Source organism: Scyliorhinus canicula, chromosome 22, assembly GCF_902713615.1.
Source record: "Scyliorhinus canicula chromosome 22, sScyCan1.1, whole genome shotgun sequence".
NCBI classification, from domain to species: Eukaryota; Metazoa; Chordata; class Chondrichthyes; order Carcharhiniformes; family Scyliorhinidae; genus Scyliorhinus; species Scyliorhinus canicula.
Window position 1 is genome coordinate 21,508,457 of NC_052167.1, and position 22,838 is coordinate 21,531,294.

The 22,838-nt window shown below is 46.7% G+C and overlaps 1 protein-coding gene across 4 annotated transcripts in view; it reads right to left on the reverse strand.

Moving 5' to 3' along the window:
• LOC119956043 (A disintegrin and metalloproteinase with thrombospondin motifs 14-like) overlaps nt 1-22,838 on the reverse strand; it is a 180,686-nt gene that overhangs the window by 47,065 nt on the left and 110,783 nt on the right. For 3 of the 4 annotated variants that reach the window (XM_038782814.1, XM_038782812.1, XM_038782815.1), the window contains 3 exons: nt 22,120-22,276; nt 10,515-10,620; nt 5,615-5,758 (listed from right to left, as the gene is read on the reverse strand). In XM_038782814.1, the coding sequence (XP_038638742.1) occupies nt 5,615-5,758; nt 10,515-10,620; nt 22,120-22,276 (407 nt within the window). The remainder of the gene's footprint in view (nt 1-5,614; nt 5,759-10,514; nt 10,621-22,119; nt 22,277-22,838) is intronic. The other variant, XM_038782813.1, reaches the window with a different exon arrangement.

The window sequence follows — 22,838 nt, forward strand, 5'->3', positions numbered from 1 at the left end:
AAGTAATCCATGCTTGTAATAATCACTCCGGGGGCAAAGTAATCCATGCTTGTAATAATCACTCCGGGGGCAAAGTAATCCATGCTTGTAATAATCACTCCGGGGGCAAAGTAATCCATGCTTGTAATAATCACTCCGGGGGCAAAGTAATCCATGTTTGTAATAATCACTCCGGGGGCAAAGTAATCCATGCTTGTAATAATCACTCCGGGGGCAAAGTAATCCATGCTTGTAATAATCACTCCGGGGGCAAAGTAATCCATGCTTGTAATAAGTTCACAGAGGCAGAAGGCCTTTACCAGAATTTATTTTATTTACAAAAGCAACAGCCGAACAACCAGCTACATTCAGCTCGCTGTCTACACCGGGAGTGCATTCAGCTCGCTGTCTACACCGGGAGTGCATTCAGCTCCCTGTCTACACCGGGAATGCAGTCAGCTCGCCGTCTACACCGGGAGTGCATTCAGCTCCCTGTCTACACCGGGAGTGCATTCAGCTCGCTGTCTAGACCGGGAGTGCATTCAGCTCGCTGTCTAAACCGGGAGTGCATTCAGATCGCTGTCTACACCGGGAGTGCATTCAGCTCGCTGTCTACACCGGGAGTGCATTCAGCTCACTGTCTACACCGGGAGTGCATTCAGCTCGCTGTCTACACCGGGAGTGCATTCAGCTCGCTGTCTACACCGGGAGTGCATTCAGCTCACTGTCTACACCGGGAGTGCATTCAGCTCGCTGTCTACACAGGGAGTGCATTCATCTCGCTGTCTACACCGGGAGTGCATTCAGCTCGCTGTCTACACTGGGAGTGCACTCAGCTCGCTGTCTACACCGGGAGTGCATTCAGCTCGCTGTCTACACCGGGAGTACATTCAGCTCGCTGTCAACACCGGGAGTGCATTCAGCTCACTGTCTACACCGGGAGTGCATGCAGCTCACTGTCTACACTGGGAGTGTATGCAGCTCGCTGTCTACACCGGGAGCACACTCAGCTTGCTGTCTACACCGGGACCGTACTCAGCTTGCTGTCTACACCGGGAGTGCACTCAGCTCACTGTCTATATCGGGAGTGCATTCAGCTGGCTGTCTACACCGGGAGTACATTCAGCTCGCTGTCTACACTGGAAGTGCATTCAGCTCGCTGTCTACACCGGGAGTGCACTCAGCTCGCTGTCTACACCGGGAGTGCACTCAGCTCACTGTCTATATCGGGAGTGCATTCAGCTCGCTGTCTAAACCGGGAGTGCATTCAGCTCGCTGTCTACACCGGGAGCGCACTCAGCTCGCTGTCTACACCGGGAGTGCACTCAGCTTGCTGTCTACACCGGGAGCGCACTCAGCTCGCTGTCTACACCGGGAGTGCATTCAGCTTACTGTCTACACCGGGAGTGCACTCAGCTTGCTGTCTACACCGGGAGCGCACTCAGCTCGCTGTCTACACCGGGAGTGCATTCAGCTCGCTGTCTACACCGGGAGTGCATTCAGCTCGCTGTCTACACCGGGAGTGCACTCAGCTCACTGTCTATATCGGGAGTGCATGCAGCTCGCTGTCTACACCGGGAGTACATTCAGCTCGCTGTCTACACCGGGAGTGCACTCAGCTCGCTGTCTACACCGGGAGTGCACTCAGCTCACTGTCTATATCGGGAGTGCATGCAGCTCGCTGTCTACACTGCAAGTGCAGAGGATCTGACACTCACTGTTCTCTACAGAGAAAGGGGTTCCTTGATTGGGCCACTAATCAGGGAACTCATATTCTAATTGGCCAATCTCAAAGGTCTGGCTTAAGTCATTACAATGCTCTTACAAACATCCTACAGAAAGAAATTTCCACCAACTTCCTTGTTTAACTTCTTCAGTGAAATTCTTACATGGGCGACTTTGTCATTGCTTCAACCACCACAGGAAATGGACTTTAGGAGTAAACAGTACATTTTCAGGTTGGCGGGCTGTACCTACAGGAGCAGCGCAAGGATCAGCACTTGGGCTTTTTTACATTCTATATAAACGACATGACCAAATGTAAAGGATGCAAGTTTACCAACTGTTCAAAGGTGCGAAAGTAAACAGTGAAAAGCATTCAAAGGAGCGACAAAGGGATAAGGACAGATTGGATGAGTAGGCCAGAATATGTAATGGAATACAACGTGGCAATCTATGAACTTATCCGCTCTGGTCGGAAAAATAAAAACAAACAGAATATTTTTTTTTGAATGCCGGAAGATTGGGAAATGGTTGCATTCAGAAGGACCTGGGTGCCTTTGTACAAGAATCATACAAGATTAGCTTGCAAGTACAGTCAGTAATTCAGAAGGCAAATGTATGTTGACTTTTGCAACCTAAGGGATTGGATTTGAGGGCGCACATGACCGGGGCAAGGTTGAGCCGGTTCTTTGTGAGAGGGGACAGATGTGTTAGATGCTCAGGGAGCCCAGCAAACCATACCCACATGTTCTGGGCGTGCCCAGTGCTGGAGGTTTTCTGGGGGGGGGGGCGTAGCAGAGACAATCTCAAGGATGGTTGGATCCGGGGTTGAGCCGGGCTGGGGGTTCGCAATATTTGGGGTGGCAGAGGAGCCGGGAGTGCAGGAGGCGAAAGAGGCCGGTATTCTGGCCTTTGCGTCCCTGGTAGCCCGGCGCAGGATTCTTCTTCAGTGGAAAGATGCGAGACTCCCAGGCGTGGAGTCCTGGATTAACGACATGGCAGGATTTATTAAATTGGAGAGGGTCAAGTTTGCCTCAAGGGGATCGGTACAAGGCGATGGCAACCGTTCCTAGACTTTCTGGGGGAGCGGTAGGCGATGGTCAGCAACAGCAGCAACCCGGGGGTGGAGAAGTTTGGGGTGGGTGAGGTTTCATAAGGGTTTGTTTGTTTTTTTTTGATTGTGTGTGTATATTTGCGTTTATATTGTTTATCTTTGTTAATTTATTCTTTGTGTATATGGGGGGGGGGGGGGGGGGGGGAGTTTGTTCTTATTTCTTTGTGTTATTTTTATTGTTGACAATTTGTGAAAACTTCAATAAAAATTATTTTTTAAAAAAATAAGGGATTGGATTTGGAGAGTAAAGAAATCTCACTAATGTTCTACAGGGCTCTGGTGAGGCCACACCTCAAGCACTGCGCAAAATTATATTCTCATTGGCCAGGATTCTGTTAGGTTGATAGGGGTCCCGTCCATTGAATATAGAATATAGAACAGTACAGCACAGAACAGGCCCTTCGGTCCTCGATGTTGTGCCGAGCCATGATCACCCTACTCAAACCCACGTATCCACCCTATACCCGTAACCCAACAACCCCCCCCCCCCCTTCTTAACCGTACTTTTATTAGGACACTACGGGCAATTTAGCATGGCCAATCCACCTAACCCGCACATCTTTGGACTGTGGGAGGAAACCGGAGCACCCGGAGGAAACCCACGCACACAGGGGGAGGACGTGCAGACTCCACACAGACAGTGACCCAGCCGGGAATCGAACCTGGGACCCTGGAGCTGTGAAGCATTTATGCTAACCACCATGCTACCCTGCTGCCCCAAATTGGTAAGGGAATTAGAAGGGGCCCATTATCCGAGGAAGGACATATTTGCCCTGGAGTGAGTGCAACAAGGATTGACCGCTCTAGTTCCTACGTTAAGTTGATTGTCCGACGAGGAGAGATTGAGTAGACAAAATCTGCATTCCCTGGAGTTGAGGAGAATGAGGGGTGATCTCATTGAAACATAGAAAATTCTTAAGGGGCTTGACAGGGTCGATACTGAGAAATGTCTCCCTTGGCTGGGGGCGCTAGGACCCAGGGTCACAGTTGCAGAGTGAGGAGTCGATAATTTAGGACTGAGATGAGGAGATATCTCTTCGCGCAAAGGGTTGTGAATCTTTGGAACTCTCTACCCCAGGGGCTTGTGGGTGCTCCATCATTGTGGATATTCCAGATCAAGATCAAAAGGCTTTTGGACAATAAGGGATGTGTTGATAGTGCAGGAAGGTGGAGCGGAGGTAGATGATCAGCCAGGATCATATTGAATGGCAGGATAGGTTCCAAGGGCCAAATGGCCTTCTCTTAATACTAGTTTCCGTGTACTTACATGAGTCTGCTGTCAGTTCCCAAACACTAAAAACGTAACCAGCATTCGGAAGCCAAAACATAGAGCTCTCAGCACACACTGTTGCGGCCACAACTGGAATATTGTGGGCAGTTCTGGTCACCACATTGCCGGGAGGACGTTATTGTTCTCGAGTGAGGGCAGAAGACTTGCCAGGGCTAGAAAAATGTAGCTACGAGGAGGGATTGGATCGGATGGGATTATTTTCCTTGGAACAAAGAAGGCTGAGGGATGAATTGATTGAGGTGTATCAAATTATGAGGGGAAGAGATAAGGTGGACAGGATAAAACTGTTTCCCTTGGTGGAGAATTCTAGAGCCAGGGACATAGATTCAGGATAAGTGACAGAAGGTGTAAAGGGGACATGAGAAATAACTTTTTTACGCAGAGGGTAGTGGGAGTCTGGAATTCGCTGGCCGAGTTGGTGGTGAAGGCAGAGACCATAGACCATAGAATTTACAGTGCAGGAGGCCATTCGGCCCATTGGGTCTGCACCCTACCCAAGCCTACACGTCCACTCTATCCTCATAACCCAGTAACCCCACCCAACACTAAGGGCAATTTTGCACACTAAGGGCAATTTAGCACGGCCAATCCACCTAACCTGCACATCTTTGGACTGTGGGAGGAAACCGGAGCACCCGGAGGAAACCCACGCAGACACAGGAGAACATGCAGACTCCGCACAGGCAGTCGCCCAAGCCGGGAATCGAACCTGGGACCCTGGAGCTATGAAGCAACGGTACCAACCACTGTGCTACCGTGCTGCCCTAAACTCTACCCTAAACTCGACCTGACCTGACCTGCACCTTAAGTGCTGTAAACTGTAGGGCTAGGGACCAGGTGCAGGAAGGTGGGATTACAAAGGGCTGGCATGGATAAGATTGGCCAAATGGTCTCCTTCTGTGCTGTAGCTTTTCTATGATTCCATGTCAACTCTCTTATCCTCGAATAGTGAGTGACATAGAAACTAGTGATTTAACTCTGATCATGCCTTGCCTCCCATCTCTCAAGTGCCTGTAGACTAAGACATGCTTATACTCAATTATAAGGTGGCTCAGTGGATCACACTGCTGCCTCACAGCGCCAGGTTCAATTCCGACCTTGGGTGACTGTGTGGAATGTGGAATTTGCACTTTCTCCCTAAGCATGGGTTTCCTCTGAATGCTCCGGTTTCCTCCCACAGTCCAAAGATGTGCATGTTAGGTGTACTGGCCACGTTATGTTGTCCCTTAGTGTCCAAAGGCTAGGTGAGGTTACAGAGATAAGACGGGAGAGTGGGCCTGCTCTTTCGGAGGGTCGGTATAGACCCAATGGGCCGAATGGCTTCCTTCCGCACTGTAGGGATTCTACGTTGTACTTTGCAAAAAAGCTAATATGCAGCAGGTGTAACAGTGATCCAGCAACTTAATATTTTGATTATGTCACTAATATAAATACGTGTTTGAGTAAAATGTGGAACTAGAGTACAGAATTTCACAGATAGTTACGATACCAAAATACAATGACCTTACTGTATGTAGCGACTGAGTTCCTGTTTGCTGCAGCGAGACCAGTGATAGCGGTGGAACGCAGCCTGTACCAGAGGTGCCATGATACTGCCCATACTCGTCTCGTCAGCACAGCGGTTACCTTGCCCATCATGCTCCATTCCTAAACTGGTAGCAAGCACATGTCGGTCATTTTGCAAATCCATTTATTCTTGAAAGACGTAATAAAGTCATGCAATGCAAGAAATATACTTCAATATGATTTCAAGTATTATCGCGTCACAGCATTAAAGTAAAAACTATACAGCTACTTTTGCACAATTTTCAAAAGCTTCAACCAACCTAAGCCATGTACAAATCTGACAAATCTGGCCTTTCTCCTGTTTCTGGCCGAAAACAAATTCTGATATTCTTCTTTGCAACCCCATCTTCATCAGTCACGTCATTCTTGTCTCCCTATTCAATCAATACTGTTTTCCTGACTTCTTCCTGTCTAATTCTATACTACATCCTCTTCCTCCCCGCCCTTGCGCCCACTGTGTTGAAATTCAGTTGCTGCACATCATTCCCTATGCTAAAACCATACTGTGCCAGCTCCTCACAATTCAATTGAAGATCTATGGGGCTCAATCTGATTTTCTCCATTATTATTTTGCAGGCCGATTATCCCTTGTTTGTAAATCTGAAAACTTCCAAAAACCGCACTTTTTCTGAAACTGATCGAGCTTTAGCGCGACAGGACCCTGATCCGAGCTGACACGAAACTAGCTGACCCCACCTGACCTATGGAGCAGGAAGTCCCTGACTGGAGCTGACACAATCTTCGCCAATCGCAATCAACCTTCCCCACTGCAACCTTTGACCCAAGCCAAGCTGACATGAATCTCGCCATTATAGGATCCAGAGTCTAACAACATCAAAAATAGGAGCAGGAATAAACCACGAGGCATGTATGTCATTAAGATCATGGTTAAACTTCTATAATCAACTCTATTTTTCTGCCCTATACTCATATTGTTTTGTTCCCAAAATCTCTACCGATCTCAGTCTTGAATAGATTCAATGCCGGAGATTCCACGAATCTCTGGGGTGGAGAATTCCAAAGATTTACAACCTTCTGAGTGAAGAAATTTCTCCTCATCTCAATCCTCAGTCTTATCCTCAGACTATGGTCCCTAGTTCTAGTCTCCATCGAGGAGAAACAGCTTCTCAACATCTACCCTGTCAATTCATTTAAGAACTCAATAGGCTTCAATATGTTTCTTCCTTCTGAACGCCAAAGGAATATAGCCCCATTGTCCTCGATCTCTCCTTATTTTTCTTTGCAGCTTCTCTAAGGCAAGTATAGGTTCCTTCGGTAAGGAAATTTGAACCAAAGGTGGGAAAATGGAGTTAAGGTATAAATAAGCCAGGACTCAACTGAATGGGAAGAAGCTGAATGGTCCACTCCTGTGTTTCTATGTTCCAACACAACACTGCAGTCTTCAGGAGTTTGAATTATCAATGTACAGGAGCCCTTCTAATTGGAACCAGCAGATGGTGCTCATATGCAACCTGCACCATGAACTCTTGCAGTGCAGATGCCTGCAGTTAAAAGTCAATCTAAAAGCTGCTATGAAAATCTTGCAAATACTTTCCAAATTTTTACAACAGACTATTATGTCGCATTGCATGTACTGGAAAGTACATATATTAATATACAGGGCCCTTTCTTTGCAGATAGAAAGAATATGGACGCACATTGGGCCAGTTTCAACTAAACAAAATAAGCGATACCCATTCACTGGTTCATTCCACAGGACAATGTCTTGACCACTCATAGCTGCCAGGTTTAAATTTCAAATAATGCTTGGCAATTAACTATTAGTCACCATCAACTGGTGCATTCTCCGTGGCAATGCCCTGACATTGACGTTCTTGCGATTATCCTGATCAGTGCAAGACAAAAAGCTTCAACAAAATGTTCATTTTCAGCAATACTCCGACCAAACGACTATTCACGCAGATTATGTTACAGAGTAAACAAGGAACACCTTTCATTATACAGTCCACTATAAAATGCCAGGATTGTTGGGTTCACTCATATGTATTTCATACAGGTAGGTTACCATCAATGTTGTTTATTGTATGGACGCATAAATTCACTTGTACCATAATTCCAAATTTCGGAAAGATGTTAACTCGCGTTAAAATGGCAGCATGTGGGCAGCACGGTAGCATTGTGGATAGCACAAATGCTTCACAGCGCCAGGGTCCCAGGTTCGATTCCCCGCTGGGTCACTGTCTGTGTGGAGTCTGCACGTTCTCCCTGTGTTGCGTGGGTTTCCTCCGGCTTCCTCCCTCAGTCCAAAGATGTGCAGGTTAGGTGGATTGGCCATGATAAATTGCCCTCAGGGTCCAAATTGCCCCTTAGTGTCCAAAATTGCTCTTAGTGTTGGGTGGGGTTTCTGGGTTATGGGGATAGGGTGGAGGTATGGGCTTGGGTAGGGTGCTCTTTCCAAGAGCCAGTGTAGACTCGATGGGTCGAATGGCCTCCTTCTGCACTGTAAATTCTATGAAAAATGGTGTAGAGGAATTTGGCCTGAGTACATACGAGAACAGTACTGACCGTAATTTCTAACCTTAGACATAATTGGTGAACCCCAGCACTGAAATCTTCATGCTATATTGTTACCATTTGAACTGGATTGAAGAAATCAAAGGAAGGTATCATGAAAATCTCAGGTTATGTTTCACAGATGTTCCTTTGTGCTCTATTCAGAACAGAACCCAGCAAATGGCTGGCCGTGAAGCAACGCAAATTTTTGCACGGCATTTTCTGATTTTACAAAATGTTGTTAAAAGTATTGTAAAAGGTCAACCGTGCAAAAGATTCCCTAGTGCAAAATTATCTCGCCCACCTGCAGAATTCTGTGGAGCAAATGAATACAGCTTCACAAATTCCTTTCAGCAATAAATTTGTTAAATCCAGGGGGCGGCATGGTGATTAGCACTGCTGCCTCACAGTTCCAGGGACCCGGGTTCAATTCCGGCCTCGGGTGACTGTGTGGATTTTGCACGTTCTCCCCGTGTCTGCGTGGGTTTCCTGCGGGTGCTCCGGTTTCCTCCCACAGTTCAAAGATGTGCGGGTTAGGTGGGATTGGCCAGGATAAATTGCCCCTTAGTGTCCAAAAGATTAGGTGGGGTTACTGGGTTACGGGGAGAGGGTGGAGCCCTGGGTTTAAGTAGGGTGCTCTTTCCAAGGGCCGGTGCACATTCGATGGGTCGAATGGCCTCTTTCTGCACTGTAAATTCTATAAATCCCAAGAGAACTCAAAGGACCAATGCAGAAAATCTCACTAATGGCATAGTGGTGAATCTGTGAGAGAAGAATGCCTGCTAAGAAGCTCACACACTGAAAGAAAAGAATAAAAAAAGTGCTGGAACTGCCCGCAGGTCAGGCAGAATTGGTGATTTAACATTTCAGATTTTCGACCTATTGTTATCAAGAGGAACAAGGAAAGGATGAGAGAGAAAGAAAGTCAGCTCAATGAAAGCTAGTTAGCAGCTGTGTTAATTGCAATAACAATCACAAGACCCATGAGGACCATAAGACGTAAGAGCAGAATTAGGCCACTCGGCCCATCGAGTCTGCTCCGCCATTCAATCCTGGCCGATATTTTTCTCATCCTCATTCTCCTGCCTTCTCCCCATAACCCCTCATCCCCTTATTGATCAAGAACCTATCTATCTCTGTCTTAAAAGACGCTCAGTGATTTGGCCTCCACAGCCTCCTGCGGCAGAGTTCCACAGATTCACCAATTGATCTCCCCGTGGGACTTGTGGAACGCGGGCTCCACCGCTCGTGGGCGGAGGTATTCAGCTGAGGCTCGTAAAAAAAATCTCCTCATAAAAGCCGGCTCGCACCCGGCGCGACTGGGAGTCCCGGTTGGGTCTGTGAGCCGTGCCGTGGCCCTTGCTTTTGTTGTCGAATTAGACTTTGGTTTGAATTTACTCTCTTGGGCCTCAAGGGGTTTTCCAAGTGATCCAAGGTTGATTTTCGAAGCAGTGGGATTGCTTCACGACCAAGAGTAACCTGGCCCTCCCGTCGTCAGTTGTGGAACTACTGCTATCGTACGAGTACATAGAACATAGAACAGTACAGCACAGAACAGGCCCTTCATGTTGTGCCGAGCAATGATCACCCTACTCAAACCCACGTATCCACCCTATACCCGTAACCCAACAACCCCCCCCTTAACCTTACCTTTTTTTTTAGGACACTACGGGCAATTTAGCATGGCCAATCCACCTAACCCGCACATCTTTGGACTGTGGGAGGAAACCGGAGCGCCCGGAGGAAACCCACGCACACACGGGGAGAACGTGCAGACTCCGCACAGACAGTGACCCAGCCGGGATTCGAACCTGGGACCCTGGAGCTGTGAAGCATTTATGCTAACCACCATGCTAACTGAGTACTGGCCCAAGTCTCTGGCTATTTTGATCAACACCATTGCGAGTGCAGAGAACGCCCAAGGGAAGCAGACTGAACTTTGGCTGGCGCTAAAACAAGAGTCGACCGCTCATATTCAGAATGTCCAAACGGCCTGTGTTAACAGGCCAGAGAAGGAGTTTGACATGTGTCTATATGTAAAACACCTCCTCGGGAGGGGAATTCCAATCGTATTAGACAAGAGTAAGCCCTGATGTGGCTGGGACTGATTATTTTGATTCCACAACCTATTATCTGTAGAATAATACAACTGTGCTAATCAAGGTTCATATATTCAGCTAAGTATTACTTCTTCCCTCTTTTATTTGTGCTAGCAAAACCCCTCCAACCCTGCTCAATTTATTTACCAACGTAGACAGCGCCGCTCTGTTAGCTCTACTTTTGCCCCTCTGGTGTCTGGTTTGTTGTATTTGTGCAGTACACACTTACACATGACCGGTTTCATGGGCTACCACAAACGCAGAGGAGAATCCATCTTCGTGGTTGAGCGTACAGCTTCGGAGTGGATGGCACATGCCCGTCACTGGAGCATAACCTAAGCACAATATAGAGCAGAGAGTTCATGAGAAAACTGAGACTGCACAAATCCATTTAATGCACACACAGAGTTGTGGTTCACCCGCTTCTCAACCTCATAGCTGTGGAAATCCTCCAGGAGACTCAACTTGCAAGCTGAAAGCATCAATTAAAAAAACACAATGTCTCCTTTGACGCAAGTCAAAAAGCAGCACACCGCAGAGGCTGAAAGACGTGAAACGAAATCAAAAAAATACTGGAAATATTCAGCAGGTCAGACAGCATCCGAGGAGATGGAAACAGAGTTAACGTTTCAGGTCAATGGCCACTCATCCATTTTGATGAAAGATCGTCGCCCCTGTAGTAGCGAGCCCCTTTGAGGGACGAGGTTTCGGGGAGGGGGATCAAGAGACCCGATTAGCCAATTAGGCCGGAGAGCCACGGTGGTTAGCACTGTTGCCTCACAGCGCCAGGGTCCCGGGTTCAATTCCGGCCTTGGGTGACTGTCGGTGTGGAATTTGCACTTTCTCCCCGTGTCTGCGTGGGTTTCCTCCGGGTGCTCCGGTTTCCTCCCACAGTCCAAAGATGTGCAGGTTAGGTGGGGGTTCCAGGGATACAGGGGAGGGGTGAGCGCTTTTGGTGGGTCAGTGCAAACTCGGTATGTCAAATGCACTGTCGAGGTTCTATGAATCCTGGAGCTGAACGTGGGTTTTCCTAGTCAATCTGGACTGGAGTCAAAGTGTCGTTGGCACATTCTTATACTCGGTACATAGTTCTTTCCTGAGAATAACTAGTTTGTTGAGTTACTAAACCTGGTGGCCACCCAGCCTTGAATTATTACATTGGCGATAAGGTTCGACAGAGGCACGTTTAAATTGCCACAAAGACAAACAAAGCAGACCTTTTGTGCAAGACATTTAAGCAGGTCAAGACTCAGTGAGTTACAACAATACTGTACCTCTATTTGGAAAATGAGAGCCCTTTGACCCTAATTCAAAAGATTGGGTTCAATACGTTGAACGCTTGCAATATTATTTCACAGCGATCAAAATGGGGGAGGGGGGAGAAGAGGGTAATACTGCTAACAGCCTGCTGTGGCCAAACCTACAATTTAATAAGGAGCTTGACTTCTCCAGATGCCCCAGACTCTTAAAAGCTTGAGGAGCGAGCAGAACTAGTAAAAGGGAATCATCACCCGGAATCCTCAATAATCACGCAGAGATACAAGTTCAACTCAACAGCAAGAGATCCCGGTGAAGCAAAGCAGCTTTCGTGACGAGATTGAGGCAAACAGTTGGGCATTGTGAATTTGGGCCTGCCCTTAATGATATGTTGAGAGACCGTCTCGTGTGTGGGGTTAATAATACTGCCATACAGAAAAAAACTGCGGAGTCAAAAAAAAACCTAAAGGAGGTGCAAGGAATTGCTCTTGCCATGGAAGGGGCAGTAAGGGTGCGATGGAGCTTCTAGGTGGCAAGGTCCACCAAGTTTGGAGGGACGCTGCTCGTGGCAACAGTGCCAGGGATGAGGGTGCAAGATTTAGCCAGCAAAGAAATGCAGGGCCCGAGAGAATGCAAAGGCAGAAGAGATTCGGCCAAAATAAACAAGATTTGTGAAGAGTGCTATCGGTATTGAGGACACCACCCCAGGAGTAGCGGAGGTTCAAAGAAGCTGTGTGTTGTGCCCATGGCAGGAAGGTGCCAATAAGAAGCAAATGTAGGGTCAAGCAGGGCTAGCCTGGCGCTAGCAGGGTCAGGAATCTGGCCCCAGGGCATAGCGTGGAAAGTAATTCTGAGGGGGGACCAAATGTGTATGAGTTTAATAATATTAAGATGGAGAAAATAATAATGATGGTCAATGATCACCCATTCAAAATGGAGGTAGATACAGGAGCTTCCACCACAACAATGGAAGGGCAAACTTATTGGCACCTACAGGGAGTGCCCAATCCCGAAGATTGAAATCCACAACCCTCAAGCTGACTACGTACGCCGGTACAGATCTTGGGAATGGCAACAACCCCTGTAAAGTTACAGGCAGTAATTTGCCCGACTGCCCTTAATTGTAGTTGCGGGCCAAGGACCAAGCCTGATGGACCGAGATTGGCTACATGAAATCCTCAGAAGGTACCAAGAAGTATTTCAAGAAAAATTGGGCAACATTTACGGCTTGCAAGCCAAATTCATGTGGATTCGGAGAATGATAATAAAAATCTTTATTAGTGTCACAAGGCGGCTTACATTAACACTTCAATGAAGTTCCTGTGAAAAGCCCCTAGTCATCACACTCCGGGTGCCTGTTCGGGTACACTGAGGGAGAATTCAGAATGTCCAATTCACCGAACAAGCACGTCTTTTGTGACTTGTGGAAGGAAACTGGAGCAACCCACGCAGACACAGGGCGAACATGCAGACTCCACACAGACAGTGACCCAAGGCGGGTACCGAACCCGGGTCCCTACCACTGTGAAGAAGCAGTGCTAACTACTGTGCCACCCCTGCACTTATATTCTGCAAAGTCAGACCTGTGCCTTATTTGCTGCATGAGAGTGTAGAGGCCAAATTTAGATGATTTGAGTATCATAAAGTCGGTGCAATTTGCGGAGTGGGCAGCCCCTACTGTGCCAGTGGTCAAGCCAGATAACACCGTCAAGAATATACGGAGACTACAAACTAACAATAAACCAGACAGCAAAAAGTGGACAGGTACCTTTTGCCCTAAAATAGAGGGCTCATACGCAAAGTTGGTTGGGGGTCTCACATACACCAAGTTAGGCATGAGTCATGTGTACCAGAAGCTAGAGCTGGATGACGCTTCCAGGGAGTTTGTCACTATCACTACACATAAGGGCCTGCACAAGTACATCAGAATGCCATTTAGAGTCTCACCTGCTTGAGCAATTATTCAACGCACAATGGAAAGCCGATTGCAAGATTTACCTAAGGTGGTTAAGTAGTTATCTATTTGAATGATGTGTTAGTCACAGGAGTCGCAGAAGAGGAATACCTAACTAACCTGGAGGAGGTTTCAAAAAGATTCAGAAAGCGGGAGTAAGACTAAAAAGAGAGAAATTTCCTTTTCAGGCGAGTGAGGTGACTTATGAAATGAAGTCCACAACTTATTTTGCAACAGTGGAAAAGTTAAGGTAAACCTTTGCCACCCATGGGTTGCCGAAGATATTGGTTTCAGACACTGGAACAGTATTTACCAGCGAAGAGTTTGAATATTTTAAGTCGTTCAATGTCATCAAACATATATGTACCGCACCTCACCATCCTCTCACCAAATGGACTCGCTCTGAGGGTTATTTTTAAACTTTCAAGGCAGCCACGAAAAAGCAACAGCCAGCATCCCGACAGACAGAATCGGCATGTTTTCTTATTCTCTGCAGGACAACGTCACACACTGGCACTGGAGTCACTCCTGGCGAGTTGCAGATGGGTAGACGTGTGAGGACTGGGTTGGACCTGGCCTTTCCTACTTTGGCGGGGAGGGTGGAGGTAAAGCAAAATGTTCAAAATAAGAATCAGGATTCAATTGTGGGACTGGTCCGAGTTGGGTCCCAGGTGCTGTTGTCACCAGAACGGGCCAGGTATCATATGAGGTGGAAGTTCATGATAAAATCCTAAAAAAACCATTGAGAGCATTTAAGACCATAAGACATAGGAGCAGAATTAGGCCACTCGGCCCATCGAGTCTGCTCCGCCATTCAATCATGGCTGATATTTTCTCATCCCCATTCTCCTGCCTTCTCCCCATAACCCCTGATCCCCTTATTAATCAAGAACCTATCTATCTCTGTCTTAAAGACACTCAGTGATTTGGCCTCCACAGCCTTCTGCGGCAAAGAGTTCCACAGATTCACCACCCTCTGGCTGAAATGCCTCCTCATCTCTGTTTTAAAGGATTGTCCCTTTAGTCTGAGATGGTGTCCTCTGGTTCTAGTTTTTCCTACAAGTGGCAACAACCTCTCCATGTCCACTCTATCGAGGCCTTGCAGTACCCTGTAAGTTTCAATAAGATCCCCCCTTATCCTTCTAAACTCCAGCGAGTACAGACCCAGAGTCCTCAACCATTCCTCATATGACAAGTTCGTCATTCCAGGGATCAATCTTGTGAACCTCCTCCTTAAGAGGAAAGGAGTCACACAGAGAACTAGTGGGCAGTCTGCTCCCATTATACCTGCCAGTAATGTCACTGAGTACAGAAGCAAATAAACCCGAGGAAGGGCCAAGTGGTGTACCTGTGGGAACTGAAGTAGTGAGAGGCCACAGATGCACTGTTGCAAGTTGAGAATCCAATTTCTGAGAGTCTAAACGAAGCGACCTCTGCTGTGGAGACACCACCTGCTGAACTACGTCACTCCCGGAGGAAGAGAAAGTCCCCTGACGCAAGCTGAGCTCATGTTGGACCGTGTTAAAGAATTCGTTTGTTGTAAATGGTTTAACTTTTGTTTGAATTTGGTAATAAGGGGCTTAAGAGGGGAAGGCTGTGGTAGCGAGCCCTTTTAAGGGGGCGACATTTCGTGTGGGGAGTGATCATGTGACTCGATCGGCCAATCGTCACGGAGAGCGTAAATCCTGGAGCTCAGGACTGGTTCCTCAGCCAGCCTGGGACTGAAATTGAAGGAGTCAGTCGCACATTTCACATACTCTGCACGTGGCCTATTTCTTATAATCTTTTAAAAAAAATACCCAGTTCTTTTTTCCCCAATTAAGAGGCAATTTACCGTGACCCATTCCACCTATCCTGCACGTACTTTTGGGTTTGGGAGTGAGACCCACGCAGACATAGGGGGGAATGTGCAAACTCCACACGACCAGTGACCCGGGGCCGGGATTGAACCCGGGTCCTTGGCGGTGTGAGGCAGCAGTGCTAACCACTGCCCCGCCGGGCCGCCCCTTATTTCCTGTGGTCGCCCATCCTTGCATTATCACAGACCCGAAACGTTAACTTGTTTCTCCCTCCACATTCGTTACTTCAACTGATTATTTCCAGCATTTTCTGATCTTACTTTGCCATAGTCGGCTTATCTGAAAAATAATTCCACAAAACATTCAAATAACTTTCATTTGAGGGATAAGAAGCGTGTCGAGGTTAAATATATATAGATATATATCATGGCTAAAATCACAGCTGACCACAGGATTCCATCACGTTGTCAATAACAGCATCAAGGTTCTGAAGCATTAAATCTACTGGAGCAGGAATCAGCTACTTTAATTTTTTAAAAAGCCCCTGTATCTGTACCAATATTGACTGCACGAATATCAAATGGGGAAAAAAAGACACAACATTAATGAGTTAAGTCACCATAGAAATGCTTCATGGACTTCCATTGAATTCCTCTCTTCACTTTTTTAATAGAGGTATTGACCTGCTATTTTCTTCCTTAATTTAAACCCAAACATCTCTAAATATTTAAGCATTTACAGTGTAATATTGTTACTTAAAATTTTAGATTGTCATGATATTTAAATGATTGGGGATACTGGCTCTTTATTACTTTGATCAGTAAGGGTAGCACAGTGGTTAGCACCTTTGCTTCACAGTTCCAGGGTCCCGGGTTCGATTCCCAGCCTGGGTCACTGTGTGTGCGGAGTCTGCACGTTCTCCCTGTGTCTGCGTGGGTTTCCTCCGGGTGCTCCGATTTCCTCTCACAAGTCCCGAAAGACATGCTTGTTAGGTGAATTGGACATTCTAAATTTTCCCTCTGTGTAACGGAACAGGCACCGGAGTGTGGCGACTAGGGGCTTTTCACAGTAACTCCATTGGAGTGTTAATGTAAGCCTACTTGCGACAACAAAGATTATGACTATAAGACTTCTTTACACTTAAAAAAAATTGGAGTTAGCCCATTAGCAACAGATTTGGAACCAGGGATCCAACTGGAAACTATTAGTTATCCAAAACCGTCACCTGTGCTCAGAACAGAACAGGACAGAACAGAATGGGTCGCAATTGGAAAATGATGCCTTGGCCATTTTTCAATTCAAACGGGGATGAATCGGCCCAGTTCACATTTTGTTTTTTTTCTCTCTCGCCTGTGACTGCTCAATTCGCACGAACACCGTGTTTATTATTTTTGTGCTCATCAGTATTAGGGCTGCGTGACTTGCAACCTTATACAGACTGTCCAGTGAGGGGAAAATACTTCCAGTGTTAACAAGACCCATTCTCGTACAGTGTGGTAGATAGCATTAAGCTGAGAGGCAAGAAACTGGACACAATTGCAACCTCCAAGCAGGGCAAGGACTGCATTGCCAGGAGGCTCTGAAACAGGGCCTCTCTCCTTCTAGGTTGGAGATATTTGCAACGCTTCAGTCCGCTGTTGCAAATCAGTTAAGGTAGTTCTCAACTCAATGAGAATTAACTACATTTCATTCTTTCTTACCAGGGACTAGGAGGTGGAGTGAATATAAGGCTCCGTTAGAATTGCAGGCTTCTTACCGGTGGGAGAGGAGCGGGCTTGTGCAGTACGTTACGATTGAAGTATTGAGAGTACGTGGATGTTTGCACATTTTTGCCTTTTTTGCTTTCTTTCTGTTGATGTCTGTAACTGTTTACAAAGCCAAAAACTACCTCCATAAAATTGTTTATTAAAAAAAAAGAATTGCAGGCTTCTCCAAGGTGCAGGGTACCACAGCTACATGCACATTGATTGGCAGGTGGCCCATGCCGGCTTTGCCCGCTACTGCAACCAAAAGGGATTTCACTTCCTCAATGTCCAGCTGATGTGTGACCCCAGGCATCGAATCATTCAAATCAATCACCAGCTTCTTGGCAGCAGTCATGAAGACTCCACTTGATGGGGGAATGCTGTGCTAATTGCATTAGAGCCACCACGACGAACCAAAGGATGATGGAAGGCAGAACAAGGGTTATCTGCTGGAGAGTGGTCGAGGTTGAGAAGCTGGATCATGTCTCGAGAGAGAGGAGAGCAGATTACCCAGGGTTGCTGCCTCAGTACAACCCTACCCAAGTAACCTGCGGGAGGACAGATTGCTAGACTGCTAGAAGACCTTGAAAGCCTCTTTTGCACACTGTAATCCACACTCATGATGGCAGCAGTCTGAGCTTTCACTGCTGCATTCAGAGGTTAGGTGGTTACTATGTGTGTCACAACGGAAGCTGCATCGTCAGCCAACAGAACCTGCATTATGGTCAGACCCAAATGTGTGCAAGCCGAGTTGGCTCTCTATCCCATGATAGAGAAGATGCACTCCAAACACTGTGCTCAGCCCAGTGCCAAGTTGGCTCTGGACTCCTTAGCGTTCCCTGACATTGACGTCACGCTTTCCAGCAGACGTCCCAAAGCTCCAAGCATTTTATTGTACATACCCATTGGCATTCTTTTGCAAGCGTCTCCATCCAAGTCCTCATCGGAGACCTTTGCAGCAGAACTTGTGTGCAATCTTGCCCTGCCCTGGCAGCCCACTCAACAATGCAGATCACATCCCTAACCTACTCTCCAGGATACACGCAGTCTCAGTGTTTGAGCTGGTGGCTGGGTGTGTGAAACCAAGTGATGGTGCCGTCTCTTCATCACCGCAGTCTCCTCGAGTGTTCCTCCACCGCCTGGCAAAGTTGCGCTCCTTGGATATTCAAAATGCAAATGGCGCAGGGTAAGGCTGTGATTTGGGAAGGAGAAACTAAGAGGTGCACGCTTACACCATCTACAGCTTGTATACCAGGAGAGAGGGAAGCGAGGTGAGAGAGGGTTGGTTAGGTCTGAAAGTTATCATCATCTTGAAAAGTTTTTGGCCCTGGCTGCCACCTTAACAATGGATGTCATAATAATGGTCAGCACCATCTCCTCCATGGTGGTTAGGACTTGCAAGTGTGCCCACCAGGAAGGTTACATCCTCCTGTTTTTGGCTGTGTGCCACCTTGCCCTGTAAAAGAGGGCATTGCACAATTGTGAGCATTGCACAATTAGTTAGGTTTATGTAGCTGCATTGGTCATACAGCTGGTTGTGTGTTCAAGTTGTGCGATGTGAGTGAGACGTGTGGCAGTGCCGAGTGTGAGCATGTGGTGAATATTCGGTATGAGCACTGGCTGATAGAGATTGTTGACAGGTGAGTGACAGATATACGGTTCATCGAGTAGTGTGCGGGGCTGGTGGTGCAAATGACTGGCATTTGAAGGTGCATTCACTGACCTTGACCACCTGTGAAAGGTCACTGAACCACTTGCGGCATTGCATCCAGGTACTTGGAGATTGACAATTGGCCTTAATCCCCCTGATTATCAGCTACCATTGCCTTTTGAACACGTGCCTGGAGTCTCTGCGGCCCCCTGTGGATACGAGATATCACACTCCAGTTCTGCCACCAATTCCTCTTGTGCAGTACCCGAAAGACCCGCTCTCTCTCCCGCACGTACCATTCTACACTGTTTCCCCGGGTCAGATTTACTTCCTGCAAAACAGACACTATGCACGTCTCATTTAAGAGGTGCAAGTTATCTTTAACAGTCGCAAGTTACAATGCTGGGTCCGCCTGCTGATGTGTGTCGCCAATGAACAGCAGCTAGAGCTGACTGCACACAGCAATTGTTCAAATAAGTTGGTGCGTTGCCAGGATTCACTGTACAAGCCCGTATTAATCATGTATCACGGCCCCCAGTGTCCTTATTGGAGACTATCCAATTTAGCGCCTGTGGAGCTTTGACCTGCATTAGAAATGTTAATGGCCTCAATCACAACGAAGACTGTATTCCGAAATGGACAAGGCGAGTAATAACCATCCAAAATAAAACAGGAAATTCTGGAAAAGCTCAGCAGGTCAGGCAGCATCTGTGGTGAGGGAAACAGAGTTAACATTTCGAGTCCGTGTGACTTCTTCTGCAAAAATACTCATCCTTTCTTTATTGGTATTAAAATAGAAACATATTTGAGGAACTTTTTAAAAAATTGCATTAAAATATTTTGCTAATTTTCGGTAAGGTTACAAAATTATTAAAACCTGCTTCAAAAATCATGGCAGTGTGATTAATACCTTCTACCACAACATGAATGTGCTGTAACACAGGGTAATGTACGTAATGTGAAGTTTACGAAGGATCTCCCAGTATCATTGCCTTATTTTCTACTTTCATAGATATCATAGAATTTAAAGCGCAGAAGGAGGCTATTCGGCCCATCGAGTCTGCACTGGCCCTTGGAAAGAGCACCCTACGCTTCCACCCTATCCCCGTAACCCCATCTAACCTTTTGGACACCAAGGGGCAATTTAGCATGGCCATTTCACCTAACCTGCGCATCTTTGGATTGTGGGAGGAAACCAGAGCACCCGGAGGAAAGCCACACACCTCCCCGAACAGGCGCCGGAATGTGGCGACTAGGGGCTTTTCACAGTAACTTCATTTGAAGCCTACTTGTGACGATAAGCGATTTTCATTTCATTTTTCACAGACACCGGGAGAATGTGCAGACTCTACACGGTCACCCGAGACCGGAATTGAACCCGGGACCCTGGACCTGGGAGGCTGCAGTGCTAACCACTGTGCCACCGCGCCGCCCCCACTTGCAGTAAGGTAAAGTCGCCCTAGTCCCAGATAACCATAGGCTGCTCCCCTTTAAGAAGGGGGGGTGAGCTGACTGGTGGTGGTTTAACCCAAGGATCACCACACCTCAGGTGAGAGGCAAGGCTGAGAAGGTTCATGAACAAACCCTGCCGGTAGGGGAATTGAACCCGCGATGCTGGCCTTGTTCTGAATCACGAACATGCTGTCTGGCCCACTTTCAGTATGGTAGCAATGAGCAGCAGAATTCGAGTGCGCCCTTTGACAGTCACCACAATCTCTGCAGGTAAACTCCTCATCAGGCACACACTGCAGATATACCCTCATGCAGAGATAACCCGCATCAGCAAAGGCGCAACTTATGCTAGCAGCGTACTGAGACATATTGCAGTACGGCACAGGCGTTTAACTTGCAAAAGTAAAAGCAACAAACCACATTTTACAAACATTCCTCGATCAAGTAGTGTGCAGTTATCCAGCTATGCACAGTGAAGGCGAGAAAGTGTTTTATTAAGATGTGTATCTCAGTTTATTTAATTGCGTGCAGCTCATGCAAATCTAACTTTTCAGGAAATTAGGCATGCAGGAAGGATTGTTAGTAAAGATGGCTGAAACCATTGCTCAAAGAAATCTTCATTTCAACTGATCGTAATGAATAGAGAACCCCTCAATAACTACCATTCTGAAAATGATTGTGATTGCTGCTTGAATACACGTATTCGTCCCATAGACATCAGGATATTTCGCCATATCCTGTCAACCCTGCCTCGCAATCATGTGCTCGGGAATAAAAAGGATTATATTTAAACAGTTCCAGAAAAATGGTCCAATGGCTCTGAATTATATGTGGCACTATACAGCTTAATTACAAGGCGGCTAGGTAGCACAGTGATTAGCACTGTGGCTTCACAGCGGCAGGGTCCCAGGTTTGATTCTAGCCTTAGGTCACCCTCTGTGCGGAATCTGCACGTTCTCCCCGTGTCTGCGTGGGTTTCCTCCGGGTGCTCCGGTTTCCTCCCACAAGTCCCGAAAGACGTGCTTGTTTGGTAATCTGGACATTCCGAATTCTCCCTCTGTGTACCTGAACAGGCGCCGGAATGTGGCGACTAGGGGCTTTTCACAGTAACGTCATTGCAGTGTTAATGTAAGCCTATTTGTGACAATGAAGATTATTATTATTATTATTACAAACATTACTTGAGGCTGCAACATGAATAAAAGGCTGTTTAGCAATAACATATAAACGATATAAGCAAAGAAACACATTGTTGAATTAGTGAAAGATATAAGCAATGGTAAACATGAAGAAAATGTACAACTTTAAACGACTCCAATTGGAACAAAAAAACTACAGCTGGTTGAATACAATGGTTCTTTACACGAAAGGTTCAGAGTTACGCAACAGTTTGCGTATCCAATGAAATACAAGAAGGAGCCAACATATTCATTAGGAGTTGACTCGACAAATGTGAGAAACGAAAAAACACTAAACGGAACGGGAACTCAACAGGTTCTTCAGTCTGTTGCACAGGATAGCTGGGGTGGGGGAGGGACACACAGACAGGCAGGCAGACAGATAATGTTCAGGCAATAAACTCGTTGAAGACAAGCAATCCTGGGCATTTCTGACAGCTGTCGCTCGGAAGTTTTTACTTACGGTAATAGATGTATATAAAAGGGTAAAACACCAGACTGGCAACGCAAAGGACTTTGAGGAAAAGCATTGCTGTGGAGCACAAAGGAGGCTTTGGGAATGAGAAACTACAGTATCTGTAAGCGTCAGAACTGGGTAGATCAAAAATAGCTTAGAAAGTTAAAGAAACATCAGCGTCTCTGCATATTAGATTCTTTTTTAATGTCACTGATACAGGCTTTTATTTGAATTAAATTTGCATCTCTAATTGTATTCTGAAGAAGTTACCTTTACAGATGGAGAATTCAGACTGCACACACTGCAGTACTGCACATACCTGATCGAGAACAATACAGTACCTTGCATACCTGCAGGACCAAAATCTTGCCTGGTAAGGAATATGGCATGGTCATGATGCTCCGTGTGGCCTGGATCAGAGCGCTGTTGAGTGTGAGCCCAGCGGCAAACTTGTTCTAAACTTCGAGATGGATTCCCACGCTCGATTAAGCTGATTGACTGCAAAACAAAGAGAGTTCGGCCAACAACTTTTTGAGAAGATAGCTAGCTCCATGTTGCTCCAAACAGAATTCCATCTCTTCCCCCCCCCCCCCCTCCCTAGGATTTATGAGTCTGTGCATCTTCTATATGGTGCATGGGCAGAACGGAACACAGTGGTTAGCACTGTTGCTTCACAGCGACAGGTTCAATTCCTGCTTGGATCGCTGTCTGTCCGGAGTCTGCACGTTCTCCCCATGTCTGCGTGGGTTTCCTCCGTGTGCTCCGATTTCCTCCCACAAGTCCCGAAAGACGTGCTTGTTAGGTAAATTGGACATTCTGAATTCTCCCTCTGTGTACCCGAATAGACGCCGGAGTGTGGCGACTAGGGGATTTTCACAGTAACTTCATTGCAGTGTTGATGTAAGCCTACTTGTGACAATAATAATTATATTATGGTTCTATTGTGAAAATTGTATGCAATTCTATGTAAAACGCTCTCTGTGCAAAACTTGATGTAAAAATTAGGAAGGTCGTGGTGTAGCGGTATTGTCACTGGACTAGTAAACCAGAGACCCAGAGT